The sequence below is a fragment of the Xenopus laevis genome, chromosome 3L (assembly GCF_017654675.1).
Source record: "Xenopus laevis strain J_2021 chromosome 3L, Xenopus_laevis_v10.1, whole genome shotgun sequence".
NCBI classification, from domain to species: Eukaryota; Metazoa; Chordata; class Amphibia; order Anura; family Pipidae; genus Xenopus; species Xenopus laevis.
Window position 1 is genome coordinate 73222590 of NC_054375.1, and position 15090 is coordinate 73237679.

At 36.9% G+C, this 15090-nt stretch overlaps 1 protein-coding gene across 3 annotated transcripts in view; it reads right to left on the bottom strand.

Moving 5' to 3' along the window:
- dock4.L (dedicator of cytokinesis 4 L homeolog) overlaps nucleotides 1-15090 on the bottom strand; it is a 165391-nt gene that overhangs the window by 113040 nt on the left and 37261 nt on the right. For all 3 annotated transcript variants that reach the window (XM_018252538.2, XM_018252537.2, XM_018252539.2), the window contains exon 2: nucleotides 2906-2989. In XM_018252538.2, the coding sequence (XP_018108027.1) occupies nucleotides 2906-2989 (84 nt within the window). The remainder of the gene's footprint in view (nucleotides 1-2905; nucleotides 2990-15090) is intronic.

Sequence of the window (15090 nt, forward strand, 5' to 3'; positions counted from 1 at the left end):
CTGAAAATTATGTTTCCGATTTTCACGACTTTTTCACCCAAAAACTTTGGTGTAAAAAAAACCCAGTGAACATCAAAAAATCATTGGGAATTCTCCCATTGACTTATATGCAACCTCGACAGGTCTGAGATGCCGGATTTTAAGATTCGGACTTTTTCATCCTCGAGGTTTAATAAATTCTGAAAAATGTGTGGTTTTTTTTTTGTGATTTTTGCATTCGGCGTTTAGTAAATAACCCTCTAAATGTTTGGTTTAGAAATTTGGAAATTCAGTCTTAAATGGGTTGCTAACCTTTCAACAGTTCTGTTATTTTTTCATAGATAGTTTACCAGAAATAAAGACATTTTTCAATTACTTTCTATTTGTGATTGTTTTTCTAATATTAAAGCAGCTCTGGGAGGGGGGGTCGCTGACCCTGTAACTTCTAAATTGATACATTAGTTAATACATTTCATATCTTTGGCCCTGCAGAGCAGAATCCTTGTGTTTCATTAACGTCAGCTGTTAGAATTCATACAGTAGTTGCTAATATTCCATAGATGCTGCTGAGAAATGTAGCACATTGTAACAGTTCAGAATCATTAAACTTTAAACTGTAATTTTGGAAAAACAGAAAACAAATGAACTGAAAAAGTGTTTGAAAGTTGAAAACCCCCTTAAAGTTAGCAGAGGTAATTTACTGTTAAACAAAGACTGGCAGGCTGACTGATTATATTAACAGGCTGCAACATCTCTTGTGACTAGCCCACATATGGCAAAATGCCTTGAGAACAGCATGTAAACATATGCAAGTCAATCACAGGAAAAATCACTATGCACAAACATCCCCAAAGACACCGCAACTCAGTTTGTTTACCAATCAGTCCACAAAGCTCGTTTTAAATGAGTATAAGTAGCCCCCCCAGAACTCAATTATTAATGCAATAAAATGTAGAAAATATGTATTACCATATATTAACAAATAACATAATACATGCTTTACAAGAAACAGAAAAATTCTTGTCCCAGCAGTATCTCCATGGTAGTTCTAATAATATGCATTTGGGGAGGTTATTTACTAAAATCCAAATTTATCTCATATTTTATTAAAAAAAACAAAACTATACTCACATGCCCGAAATTTTCGGGCTTTTTTTCTGTATCAATTACATTTTTTAAGTTTTTGCCTGAAAATCCCAAAAATGTCAGATTTTTGGGCTAAACCCAGCAGAGACCACGAAAACTTCAAATTGATAGGTGCCTCTCCTATTGACATATACAGGACCTCGACCGGTCTGAGAAGGCAAGAGGTTTTTTTTTCTACAAAAATTCCAGTTTTCTAGTGAAAAAAACAAGATTTTAAAAAATAATCGCCTTATTGTAAACTTTTTTTTATATTTAGGAATGCACATCTGTTTAAGGAACTACATTTTTTCATGATCCACTTTAATAATAAGAACAGCATTTAGTGTTTTATTACACTTATTTATGTGTTTAGTACTTATACAAACACACTGCTGGATACAGTTGCTATATTTAAAGCAGACCTGTCTTTTTTTTAATTAAAGCATTCATAGCTGTTGTAAACTCATTTAAAAATCTCAGCTGTTATTCAAATATTGTGTGCCCCTCCTCTATGCCTTAGAGGAAGAGCAAGCAATTACTTTGACTTTCCATTCAGCACTTACTAGATGTCACTGCTCTCCTCCCATTCCCCCTCTCTCTTTACAATTTAATTGTGTAGCCAGTGCATGGGGTTGAGCATCAAATCCCCCATTCTTGTGGACAAACAAGATTTTGAGATGATGCAAGGCTTGCCTTAATAACAGTGTCCACAAAATGGTGCCTCTCTGCTTGTTGTAATTATGAATTCCCAGACCGAAGGAAACTAAATTCAAATAATTTATATAGTATAAGTAAAGTTTATTTTGCTTGCCTAGCATAATAAAATAATATTTGTAATATTTTTTTCAGGTGACAGGTCCCCTTCTTACTATAAAAATGTAAAACTAATGACATTTGAGGAAAAAAAGACAAAAAAGAAAAGGTTAGAGAACTCTAGATTTTAGTCAGCATTCTTTTAAGTTGAATTGTATGTCATCAGGACATGGTGGTTTCATGTAGAAAGGGAACTATTTGTCTGAGATCCTGGGCAAATTTGAAAAACTAAAATTGTAGAACAAATTAAAAAAGGCACCTCTGAGCACAAGAAACCACGTTTGAAAACGGTGTAAAAAGTGCAACACTGTGCACTATTTTGTGTACTCTGAAACAGTATTCACAAAGGTACTTGTGTGAGCACACACTCCTCTATATTTGTACTTTGCACCAAAAAAGCAGTTAATTGTGATTTTAAGGTGAGACCCACAGTGCATATGGATAACCGGGAATCCTAGAATTAACTCCTGCATTGAGATGCCCCTTTAAGTGTGGCTCCTAATGAACTGCATGTAATTTGTGCACACAATGGCATCAGAAAAATGCAAAAACAACTTGCACAAAGTTCACATAGGATTGTTGTGACTGGATGATAAAATAGGATTACAATACACCTCATACAGATGAAGCAGGTATAATAATAGCATCTGGCATACAAAGCCAAACCATGGTCTCCACCATTATTGCCCAGCATTTGATTTGATTCATAATATATATATCAATGAAATACTGTATGTTTAATTGCTTTCCATGGAAGGGATTGTCTGTTAGCCATGGTGGGAGTATAAATATTTATAAAGCTGCAACTGAAGTTTATTTTTCCACTGAGCACTTGTTTAGGAAAGCCTGTATTATGGCCATACTTAACATGGAAATAAAAGCCTCAAGGTCGAAATGATCCATGATCTAAATCTCCACAGCATGTGATATGTAAATAAGTAATAATAATAATAATAATAATAAAAAGCACAAAAGAAAAAAATGATACCTTCACATTTTTCAAGGATTTGAACAGTGTCACCAATCTCTAATGTCAAGCCATGTGGAAGAGTTGCTCGAAAGCTGGCCACCACTGCAAAACAAGAGCAGATTTTAGCATGATAAGTAAAACAAGTTTAAACACAGAAAATTAAAGGAACAGTAACACCAAAAATGAAAGTTTATCAAAGTAATTACAATATAATGTACAGTTACCCTGCATTAGTAAAAGTTCTGTGTTTGCTTCAGAAACTTTACTATATAAAAAAGCTGCTGTAACCATGGAGGCAGCCATTCAATCAGGAGAAAAGGCACTGGTCACATAGCAGATAACAGATAAGCCCTGTAGAAAAGAGTGGTGTTTAATCTGTTATCTGCGGTGTAGCCTGTGTTTTTCTCCTATTTTCCAGCTTGAATGGCTGCCCCCATGGCTACACAGCAGCTTGTTTATATACAGTATAATAGTCTTCCTGAAGAGAACACACCGTTTTTACCAGTTTGATACACTTTAATTTTTTTGGTGTTACTGTTCCTTTAAGACACAACCTTTTCAAGCTGTTAAGATTTTAAAGCCCTTAAGAGAAGTTGGGTTATCCTTAAACATTGCCAGTTTGAACTGCTTTTCATCCATTTACACTTTTCTGACATTCGTACAAATGAGTTCTGATGGTAAAGGAAGCATTTAAAGAATTCTACAGTTACCAAAGCAGATCAACATGTAAATACATCAGAACAGAGCTGCTACTGCAGATGTTACAGGAAACATCAAAGGTTAATGTGATGAATCCACCACATTCCTGTAATCCACCTGTACTGCACTAGTGGTGCTGGCCCTCCGTTGACCTGGCTTGGTCCCTTAGTAACAGCAAGATTTTATGCAGTTGGGGAGCTTACCCCTTTTATTATATCACCATTAGTATTATTGTTTTGGGGGGGGTACACCACACCCTTCATTGCCCTGTTTAAGCCATACTCTGCCTTCCCTATGCTCCCTGTGTGTGCCATACTTTGCCTGCCATATGCTCCCTGTGTGTGCCATACTCTGACTGTCCTATGCTACTTGTGTGTGTCATACTCTGCCCACCCTATGCTCCCTGTGTGCCATACTCTGTCTGTCCTATGCTACTTGTGTGTGTCATATTCTGCCCACCCTATGTTCCCTGTGTGCCATACTCTGCCTGCCCTATGCTCCCTGTGTGTACCATACTCTGCCTGCCCTATGCTAGGTATTTGCCATACTCTGCCCACCCTGTTCTCCCTGTGTGCACCATACTCTGCCTGCCCTATGCTGCTCCTCGGGTGTGCCATACTCTGTATGCCCTGTGCTACTTGTATGTACCATACTCGGCCCACCCTATGCTCCCTGTGTGTGCCATACTCGGCCCACCCTATGCTCCCTGTGTGTGCCATACTCGGCCCACCCTATGCTCCCTGTGTGCCGTATGCTCCCTGTGTGTGCCCTGCTCTGCCTGTGGAACATAAACCTGGTAGGGGTTTGTTCTTGGGGTTTGTTAGCATTTGAAAATTATTGTTAGGGGCCCCTAATGTGTTTAATCATGTGCTGTGTTACCCACAGGGGAGGAGGAGTCATATGTATTCAAGGGTATGTCTTAATATGGCTTAACTTTTTTCACATATGAGTGATGATGTCCCTGCAGTGAGCACCAACTATTTGGTTTTTTGGTGTGCTACCACCATTAATGTGGACATGGTTTTGTGGTAACTTGGGTGTGGTTTAAAGTGGGTGTGGTTAAAATAGGGAGTGGTCAACACTGGCTTCCACCATGTAGGCCAGGAAAATTCCAGTCCTCAAGACCACAGAAGTTGGACAGCACTGCCTTACCATATTGGAGCCACTTTTTAAGTCATTGGTATGCAGCTGCCTTATGGATTCTTGAGTTAATCTGATTTCTCCTACCTCAGCAGATTGAGGCTTTGGAAAAAAACACTTTCTCCTCCTATCCCTCAAGCACACAAACACACAGTACAGACTGTAAACAAGACAGGGCAAGGGCTCACCAAGCCTCAATAATTGTATGTTCAGAAATAAAGATTATAATAACTGCTTTATAATAAAATAGTTGTAATTATCTCAAAGACAACAGGATTTCTGACTGTTTTAGTGTTAAGTTCAAAATCCTGCTATATAATCTTCACTTTTGCCCAGCATCTATCTTGTTATTGAGTGAGCCTAATTAATTCCTGATACTTGTCCCAGTTTGGGCCTATAATTATATTGCACTAAGGGGAGAACACTGTAGGGGGAGAGCAAAATGTATAACAAGCCAATCATTCAAAAATGATCTAGATAATTGTATTCATCACAAGTGATGTAGAACGTGATGTATTATTATTCAGCATTGTACCAAAAGAATACATACAAATAAATACACAGATCCATGAGCTAATAAAGTAGGCGTGAATTACTAGTCTTTCACAATTCTGACCGTATTTTAAGAAGTGCTTGGTCTATCCTGATATTAGCACAGTAATGGAAACTGTATTTTTCAGCATTCCAGCACCTCCTGCACAACCATATGTTGCTGTATGAACCCTGGATATTGTACAAGGTTGCCTAAGGCATCATACTGTTCTGGAGGCCTTAACAAAGGATACAAATTAAACCAGAAAAACAATTGGGAAGCAGACGTTACAGTCGCATCTCTATAAAATCCCCACAGCAGGTACTGATACCATATTACAATAATAAGAGTGCAAGATTATGTTTCTTGAGCCAAAAAGGGCAAAATACTTTCTACATTTAATCATATTTAAAATAATGAGATACAATACACAAAAGCAATTGACACCAACTGAATTTCATTAAGTTTCAATTATGAATTGCATTACATGTTATGTGTTCAGCACGTTTCAATAAGTACAACATTTGTAGGTTAACCATTTCTACAAGGCAGAATTTCACAAGTAACTGATGTCTACTTTTTCATTTCAGAATGACTAATATATATAGAGATAATATACTGTATAAGAGAGCAGCATAAATCTAAACACTGTTTATCGATTTTACACTATAAGAAGCGCATTATTACTAGTAAATCCCAATTGGGATTTAGACAACTTTAATGATTGATAAGCATAAAACTATATAGAACGTCTGTAAGTACCCATGCACTTTTGTTGGTGGATCACAAAGAGTTAAGAACAAGTGCCACTGTGTTCGGCTGAATGGAGTGGGTTTTCACGTGATAGTGATTAGTAGAGAAATTTCCCACAAAGAGGTGGTGAAAAACTAACAATCTACTACACTATATTTGGATTTTTTTCTCTTTTAATTTTTTCTTGCCGTCTTCCCCTGAGCTTCCTTGAGAAGCGCTGTTTAACAATGTTTAGATTTATAATATTGTTACCGGTTGGAGAACGGATAAGAAACGGCTACAGGAGTAAACTTCCAGAATCCTTTCGACTTTCCCTTTTTATAAGAGAGCAGCATATTAGAATACCATTTACATTTAAAAACACATTTAATTTAAAAACAATTAAATATAAAAGATATATACCTTTTAGCAACTATGCATGTAACAGGTAATGTGAAACTATCTCCTGCAAATGTATGTCTAACCAGCATCTCTGGTCTGTAGTTGGATTCCTTCTGGTATGCCAGACAATCACTTTTGATCTCAAAAATTAATGACAGCAGAGAAGGCAAAGCTTTATAAAGTACTCACTCAGCCAGTGTTGAGAAGTTTGAAAGCATTCCTTGTTTGTGAGCGCTAAAGTGGTGGACATATTGGTAAGTCCCTACCCGAGTTGAATATACAGCCTAGGGACCTAACACTATGGTGGGTATTATGAGGAGCAGGTTAATCATGTTTTTAGAGCATGGGAAAAAAACTGAAGCATCTATGGAAACTCACACAATCACAGGGAAAACATACAAATTCTCTGAAGATAGTGCCCTGAGTGGAATTGAACCTAAGTTCCCTAAGTAGTGCTTCAAGGCAAACAATGCATGCCACTGAGAATAGTACACTATGTTACATAGAGAAGCAAGTGCAATGGCTCTCTCTCCACCCAATTTCCCCACTGCACAGACATATATTTTTAAAAATGGTTAATAGGGATACAGAAAATGTAATTTTTTGGCAAAGTGCTCTGTGTATAAATCTGTCATTTCTTTAACATCTTTGATTTTAAACATATTGTTTCCATAAATATGTCTTGTTTAATGGGACACATGTTAACAAGATATAAATTTGAAATAACAGTATCCAGGTTGTAAGGAGAAATAGCATTAATAAAGAGAATGCTAAAGGAGTATTAAAAATTCTTAAGGCCATGCAATAGGTAATAGTACATTTTCCATAAATTGCCCTCAAAACGCAGTGGTTGTTTTGCAAATTGCACCCTACCCTCCAATTTTTGTCTAAAAGTGTAGGTCTTAACATTCTCAGCATGGAGCTGCCTATGTAGCTGCAAAAGGTGCATGGATGATTAATTTTGCGATTCCACCTACAAACACATGCAACAGACACCTAATAAAGTGCACACTAATGCTATTGGTATTGCAAACACTCACACTCCAAAAAAATTTCGCAACTGGCATCTTCAAGTTTCTAGACTCTTTTAGCCTCTAGCACATTTCACTTGTGTTAGAAAAGATCACTTTAGTCTGTTAGTCATATCATCCCCTAACCAGGATGCATGACAAACACTAGCAGTTAGGACTCACACAGCTAATAAATTATAACTCTACAGTACATATGATGAATTATAAACTATACAATAATTATATATAAATAATACAAATAATATTATGTACACAATTACACAACACCAAATTGCAGGGTTTTTTAAAATAAGAAGTGAGGGAATGATTTGCTGCAGGGCAATAGTAACAATTCGGTAGACAAAGAGGTTGCTAAGCCTACAGGTAACTAAAAACAATACTGACACTGTTTATTGAAATTGCTGTGGATACCTGTACTTGTGTGTGTCTCTAGAGAAATGTCCTGGCCAAAATGAGAAGATTTGTAGCGAATCCCTTATAAGATTCCATTGCAACCAGGTTATATTTCTTTTGATTCTTGGAGGTGGGTTAGGGCATGCAAGTATTTTGTATAGGTGCTTCACTGCTTTACAGCTTTTAAAGATTTTCATTTTAACCCTCATATTCCCACTTCAGTGTTGTTTTTCCTTAGTAAAAAACAAAAAACAAAATAAGGGAATAGAAAGGGGAAGGAAGTAGCAGATTGGTAAGGAACCCCAAATCAGGTCAGCTTTAGCAAATGAGAATATAAAGTACAGGTATAGGATCCCTTATCCGGAAACCCGATATCCAGAAAAATCACAGGTCCCGAGCATTCTGGATAACAGGTCCCATACCTGTACTATGAAGTATTATTGAGCTGTAGATGTGTGCAATATGGATGAAAAAAGATTCTGGATGGTTTTCACTATGCATTTTCTAGAAGTATGGTACACTTCTGTGTGTTGGATTCCAGTTACTTGCCCATGGTTGGGTAGACAAATTGTACATTACAAATTAAGGGGGGGGTCAATGGAGTAATATTATTTATACTGCTTCTGTACCAATAGTCAGGGAATGCAGCTATAAGTATATTGGGCTGAAAACTATAGGCCTGTTAGTCAGTGGTGTGTAATAGATGTGTGCAATATGGATGAAAAAAGATTCTGGATGGTTTTCACTATGCATTTTCTAGAAGTATGGTACACTTCTGTGTGTTGGATTCCAGTTACTTGCCCATGGTTGGGTAGACAAATTGTACATTACAAATTAAGGGGGGGGTCAATGGAGTAATATTATTTATACTGCTTCTGTACCAATAGTCAGGGAATGCAGCTATAAGTATATTGGGCTGAAAACTATAGGCCTGTTAGTCAGTGGTATGAAGGTTTTGGAGGGGGAAATATTGAATAAGAAACCTGAATACACTTCAAATCACAAAACTATGAGGCTATGCCAGCATGGTTTTGTGTGATATATATTCTAATCGACTAATTTAATTGCATTCTATGAGGGGCTGAGCAAGAACCTTGACTCTGGGGTGGTCAAGGATAGTTACATAGTTACATAGTTAAATTGAAAAAAGACAAAGTCCATCAAGTTCAACCCCTCCAAATTAAAACCCAGCAAACATACACACACACCCCTCCCTACTTTTAATTAAATTCTATATACCCATACCAATACTAACTATAGAGTTTAGTATCACAATAGCCTTTGATATTATGTCTGTCCAAAAAATCATCTAAGCCATTCTTAAAGGCATTAACAGAATCAGCCATCACATCATCACCCGGCAGTGCATTCCACAACCTCACTGTCCTGACTGTGAAGAACTACCTACGTTGCTTCAAATGAAAGTTCATACTTCTAGTCTAAAGGGGTGGCCTCTGGTACAGTGATCCACTTTATGGGTAAAAAGGTCCCCTGCTATTTGTCTATAATGTCCTCTAATGTACTTGTAAAGTGTAATCATGTCCCCTCGCAAGAGCCTTTTTTCCAGAGAAAACAACCCCAACCTTGACAGTCTACCTTCATAATTTAAGTCTTCCATCCCTCTAACCAATTTAGTTGCACGTCTCTGCACTCTCTCCAGCTCATTTTTATCCCTCTTAAGGACTGGAGTCCAAAACTGCACTGCATACTCCAGATGAGGCCTTACCAGGGACCTATAAAGAGGCATAATTATGTTTTCATCCCTTGAGTTAATGCCCTTTTTTATGCAAGACAGAACTGATGACACTGCCCAGAATTAGACAACCTGTTATCTACAAAAACTAGATCCTTCTCATTTAAGGAAACTCCCAACACACTGCCATTTAGTGTATAACTTGCATTTATATTATTTTTGCCAAAGTGCATAACCTTGCATTTATCAACATTGAACCTCATGTTCCAGTTTGCTGCCCAGTTTTCCAACTTAGACAAATCACTCTACAAAGTGGCAGCATCCTGCATGGAACCTACAGTTCTGCACAATTTAGTATAATTTAGAAAAAAATAGAAACAATACTTTCAATGCCCATCTCCAGGTCATTAATAAACAAGTTGAAAAGCAAGGGACCTAGTACAGAGCCCTGCGGTACTCCACTAACAACACTGGTCCAATTAGAAATGTTCCATTTACCACCACTCTTTGTAGTCTATCTTTTAGCCAATTCTCTATCCAGGTACTAATACTATGTTCCAGGCCAACATTCCTTAATTTAACCAGTAACCTTTTGTGTGGCACAGTATCAAATGCTGTATCAAATGCTTTCGCAAAGTCTAAGTAAATCACATCCACTGCCATCCCAGAATCGAGGTCTCTACTTACCTTCTCATAAAAAGAAATTAAGTCTGGCAAGATCTATTACGCATAAAGCCATGCTGGCACAAACTCATAGTATTATGATTTGCTGTGAAGTCCAGTATCTTATCCTTTATTAACCCTTCGAAAAGCTTTCCTACCACTGACGTCAGACTAACTGGCCTATAGTTTTGAGGCTGAGAACGGGATCCTTTTTTGAATAGAGGCACCACATTAGCAATTCACCCGTCTCTCGGCACTATGCCAGATCTCAATGAAAGGATTTTATTTATTTTGATTTTGCTAAATCATTTGATACAATACCGTACAGGAGGTATATTTGCGTGGAACATAATATTTGTACTTGGACAGAGAACTGGAAGGATAGATTACAAAGAGTGATGGATAAGGGAGCATTTTATAATTGGACCAGTGTTGCTAGTGCCCTGCCGGGTGATGTTGTGATTGCTGATTGTATTAATGCCTTTATGAGGGGGCTTGGATGATTCTTGAGCAATCATATTGAAGGCTATTGTGATCTTAAAATATACAATTAGTTAGTTTAGGTATTGGTATATACAAGTTATGGGGGTTATTTACTAAACATCGATTTTTTCTGGTCAAGGTTTTTTGGCCATCAATTCGAATTTTTAGAGGAAAAAAACCTAAACCTTTTTGACATTTATTATACCCCAAAGCTGCAAAAAGTCAAACATCCGCCATCTCAAACCTATCGATTTCATGTAGGAGTCAATGGCAGATGTCCCTTTTCCAATTTTAAGATATTGTGATCTGCTCTTAGTTTCGTGCGATAATCCGAAAAATTAGGAGTTTCAGGACAAGAACCCGAAAAAATCAAGCGATTTGAGCGTCAAATCCAAAAAATTTTTTAGAGTTTTGTTCCCGACTTAACTTTTTCAAGTTATTTTATTGATAAATAAGATAAAAATCATGGATGGGCATTGGTCGAGCTTGATTTAATAAAAATATGAGAAATTCGAGTTTTAGAAAATAACCCCCTATATGTGTACATATATATTTCTATACGTATGTGTATATAAGAGTACTGGGGTTTACTTGGATGGGTTTGGTCTTTTTTCAACTCAAACTAACTATGTAACTATGTGTAACCTGCTCAGCTCTGGAAGATTGCTAGTCTATTCCCACTATAGAGATGTTGCAGAACATATGAAAGTAGAGGATATGGAAGTTGAGATGGAAATAACAAGAGCTCAAAAGGACTGATGTGTGTGGGAGTTACTAGAGCAGTCCCTTTATACTGAAACAAATACATTAGCCAAATAAAAAAATTTCAGAATCCCAAATAATGTCTATATTGCCTGTGATCCCTGACCACCTTTGTTAGCATTACCTGACAAGTTTATTATCCCTATAATCTGTGCTAACACAGAAGTTATAAACACTCTTTGGCCTGCAACAATGATGTTGTTTAAAAATGTTGCCAAGCAATAACTCTGTGACTAGTTAAATAATAAATGTGCTTCCCTGTGTGAAATTGCTTGGATCTGTTTTTCATTCTAGCATAACCTGACCACATACTAGTACGAGCAAATACAACGGCTGACAATAATAGGTTCAACTGTATCTCAGCATAGTTCTAGTAACGTTTTCCGCTGGCAGGTGAGCATACAGTTTGGATATCAGTAGATTAAAAAAACACACAAATGTATTAATATTAGTGTACCTTTTGTAATTAAAATAATGGCTACATACAAACCTTTAAACCATTATCAGCTTCAAAATGTATCTGTAGAAAGCATTACCCTCTAAATACAATTCAGCACCTTGCTATATGGGGGCATCCATAAGCTGGTTTGCTTTGAAACTAAATAATATTGCTGCATTGCTGAAAAGTACTGTACAACATCTATTATATTTCCATTAAACTGATCTAAATATAAAGCAGTACTGAAGCTAAAACGTAATTTCCTATAATTAAGGAAGGATAAAATTGAGAGGACATTAGTTATGCCACATTATCAATAGTTACTGCAATATAGAAATAGGATAATAAAACCTGAAATAGCATTGAAATGGAAGGGGAAACAGAGCTAATAATGTTTCAGCTGCTGTTAACCTATGGAAAGAAGTAGGAAATATAGCAGGGAAAACAATTCTACTTTATTATACATTACTTAATTTATGGACTTATTTGTTTTGATTTCTTTGTATCTGTAGATTACTTGGGTTGTATTACGGATGGAGTCCCAAACCCAGAACTAGTGCCAAGGTCCCGGTCAGAAAAACATTGGTATACATTTGTATATATATTAGTATATTATTAGTTTATACATTACTAAGTTAATAATGTATATACTATGTAATGAAATAAAAATGTAACGTATCAAATTCCAGCATTTATGTTTATGATTTATTTAAAATTCTACATAGATCAAAAAGTGAAAAAAAATCAGTGAGTGGTTCTGAGAAAATGCAATAAATCATTTATGCCCAGATGTTACACTTTATAAATCAAATTTGCATGCTATTCTCAAATGAAATTAGTCAAGTGCAGAAAATATTAAAGACCCAGTGGAAGACACCATTTAATCAATGTAAATTTATATAAACATATTTATCTTATTGAAAAAAAAAATGAATATATCTGAAAACAACTGAACTGAAAAAAGTGTTGGAAGGTGAACAACCCCTTTAATCTCTGTATATTTATACTTATTTACTTTAGTAATTATGTCCGATTTATAAATAAAGTTATACATATACACACACACACACAAATATATATATTTAGTAAGCTTGCGGGATCCACAATGGACCATTTCTTCGCTTCTTCGATGTTTATTCAAACACAGGGGTGGCCATTTCAGCATACAAAACATATATTATAAAAACGAATCCTACCCACTGGGCGCTACACATTTGATGTGGTCCCTCACTGAACTGGGCCCCTTGTGGACTAAGAAAACACATATGTTGCGATCAACGCTGTACTCACAATATGTCTTTGGGGGGAGTGCTCAGCCTCCTGGCCTCAGTAGCTCAGACTCTCAGTCCCTTGGTCAAAGGCTCCCTCTGCTAATTGCAGTGGCAGCTGACACCCCAGCCCCTCTTGGAGTTCCTAACACAGACAGGTAGACTTTCTTCTGGGTCCTGCTCAGAGAGACCTTTCTAAGCTTCCCACTACAATTAAATATCTTTCCATAGGACAGCATTCCAGTGGAAAGTGAGCTCAAGTACATGAGTTGGACTAATAGAATGGAGTAACTGCCATGCATGTTCCTTCCAGAATACCCCAGCATCTCCTACTGGGGAGAAATTAACATCAAAACTTACATTTTGACACATTTCTTTGGTCATTCTACCACAAGGCGGTAGTAGCTCTGACGGGATTTTTAAACCTGTCTTATAGATATCTGTCAAATTTTCAGCCCGCTATTGGTCAAGGAAACTCAGAGGGCCCCATACACCGGCCAATAAGCTGCTGCCTGTTAGCAGCATTTATAAGACCATGTATGGCCAAATTAAGCCCTGTCTTTTCCAACAGCAACAGCAACACACAAAAGTGTTAAAACTATTGTTTCATGCATTCAGAAGCAAAGTTTGCTGATGTTGTACAATAGAACACCTGACATTTTGGTCATTACAGTCATAATTACAAAAGGTGCACAGTGCAGCTTCTCTTACTTACAAGCATAAAAGAAAACTGATTAATACAGGTAGACTGCATCTCTTAAAGGGATAATGTCATGGGAAAACAAAACGCATCAGTTAATAGTGCTACTCCAGCAGAATTCTGCAATGAAATCCATTTCTCAAAAGAGCAAACAGATTTTTTATATTCAATTTTGAAATCTGACATGGGGCTAGACATTTTGTCAATTTCCCAGCTGCCCCTGGTCATGTGACTTGTCCCTGCACTTTAGGAGAGAAATGCTTTCAGGCAGGCTGCTGTTTTTCCTTCTCAATGTAACTGAATGTGTCTCAGTGGGACATGGGTTTTTACTATTGAGTGTTGTTCTTAGATCTACCAGGGAGCTGTTATCTTGTGTTAGGGAGCTGTTATCTGGTTACCTTCCCATTGTTCTTTTTGGGGGGGAAAAGGGAGGTGGTGATATCACTCCAACTTGCAGTACAGCAGTAAAGAGTGATTGAAGTTTATCAGAGCACTGGTCAGGACTGGGGCAGCGGGAAATTGACAATATGTCTAGCCCCATGTCAGATTTCAAAATTGAATATAAAAAATCTGTTTGCTATTTTGAAAAATGGATTTCAGTGCAGAATTCTGCTGGAGCAGCACTATTAATTGATTCATTTTGAAAAAAAAATTTTTTTCCCATGACAGTATCCCTTTAAGATGTCACTTTTTTTTTTTTAATACTACTTCTCAGGCTTATTTGACCTAAGGTTAGAGTTGTAGAATCTTGAGCTAGAAACTAGAATATCACGGCAGGTCCATTAAATTACCATTACTCGACATTGCTTCCTGCCTGTGTAAAGCAATAAAGTTCAATTCTATGACACCATAGACACTGATATGCTAATTGCACTAAAAGTACCCCCACAAGACAAAAGGGACAACTGAGGGGCAAATTTACTAAAGGGGTGCCGATTTTACTAAAGGGGTTCGCAGATTTACTAACGGGTGCTGGTGTAAATTCGCTAGCAAAGTAGACCTACTCTACTCAAAGAAAAAAGGTGTTCAGCTTTATACTTGTGCAATGATTAATTAAAAATATGCTGCTGTTTCTTTATGCAAAGTTTATATGAAAGTTTTGTAAGTTCCATGGTGCAGTTACACAGCCACACTGCTAATTTGCCATTTATTGTAAATGATCTATGCCAGTATAAAAAATGCTATAATATATTAACAATGGCTGAAAAAATACACATGTCCATGAAGTTCAAACTTTTATGCCTATATGAAATCAGCCTAACTACT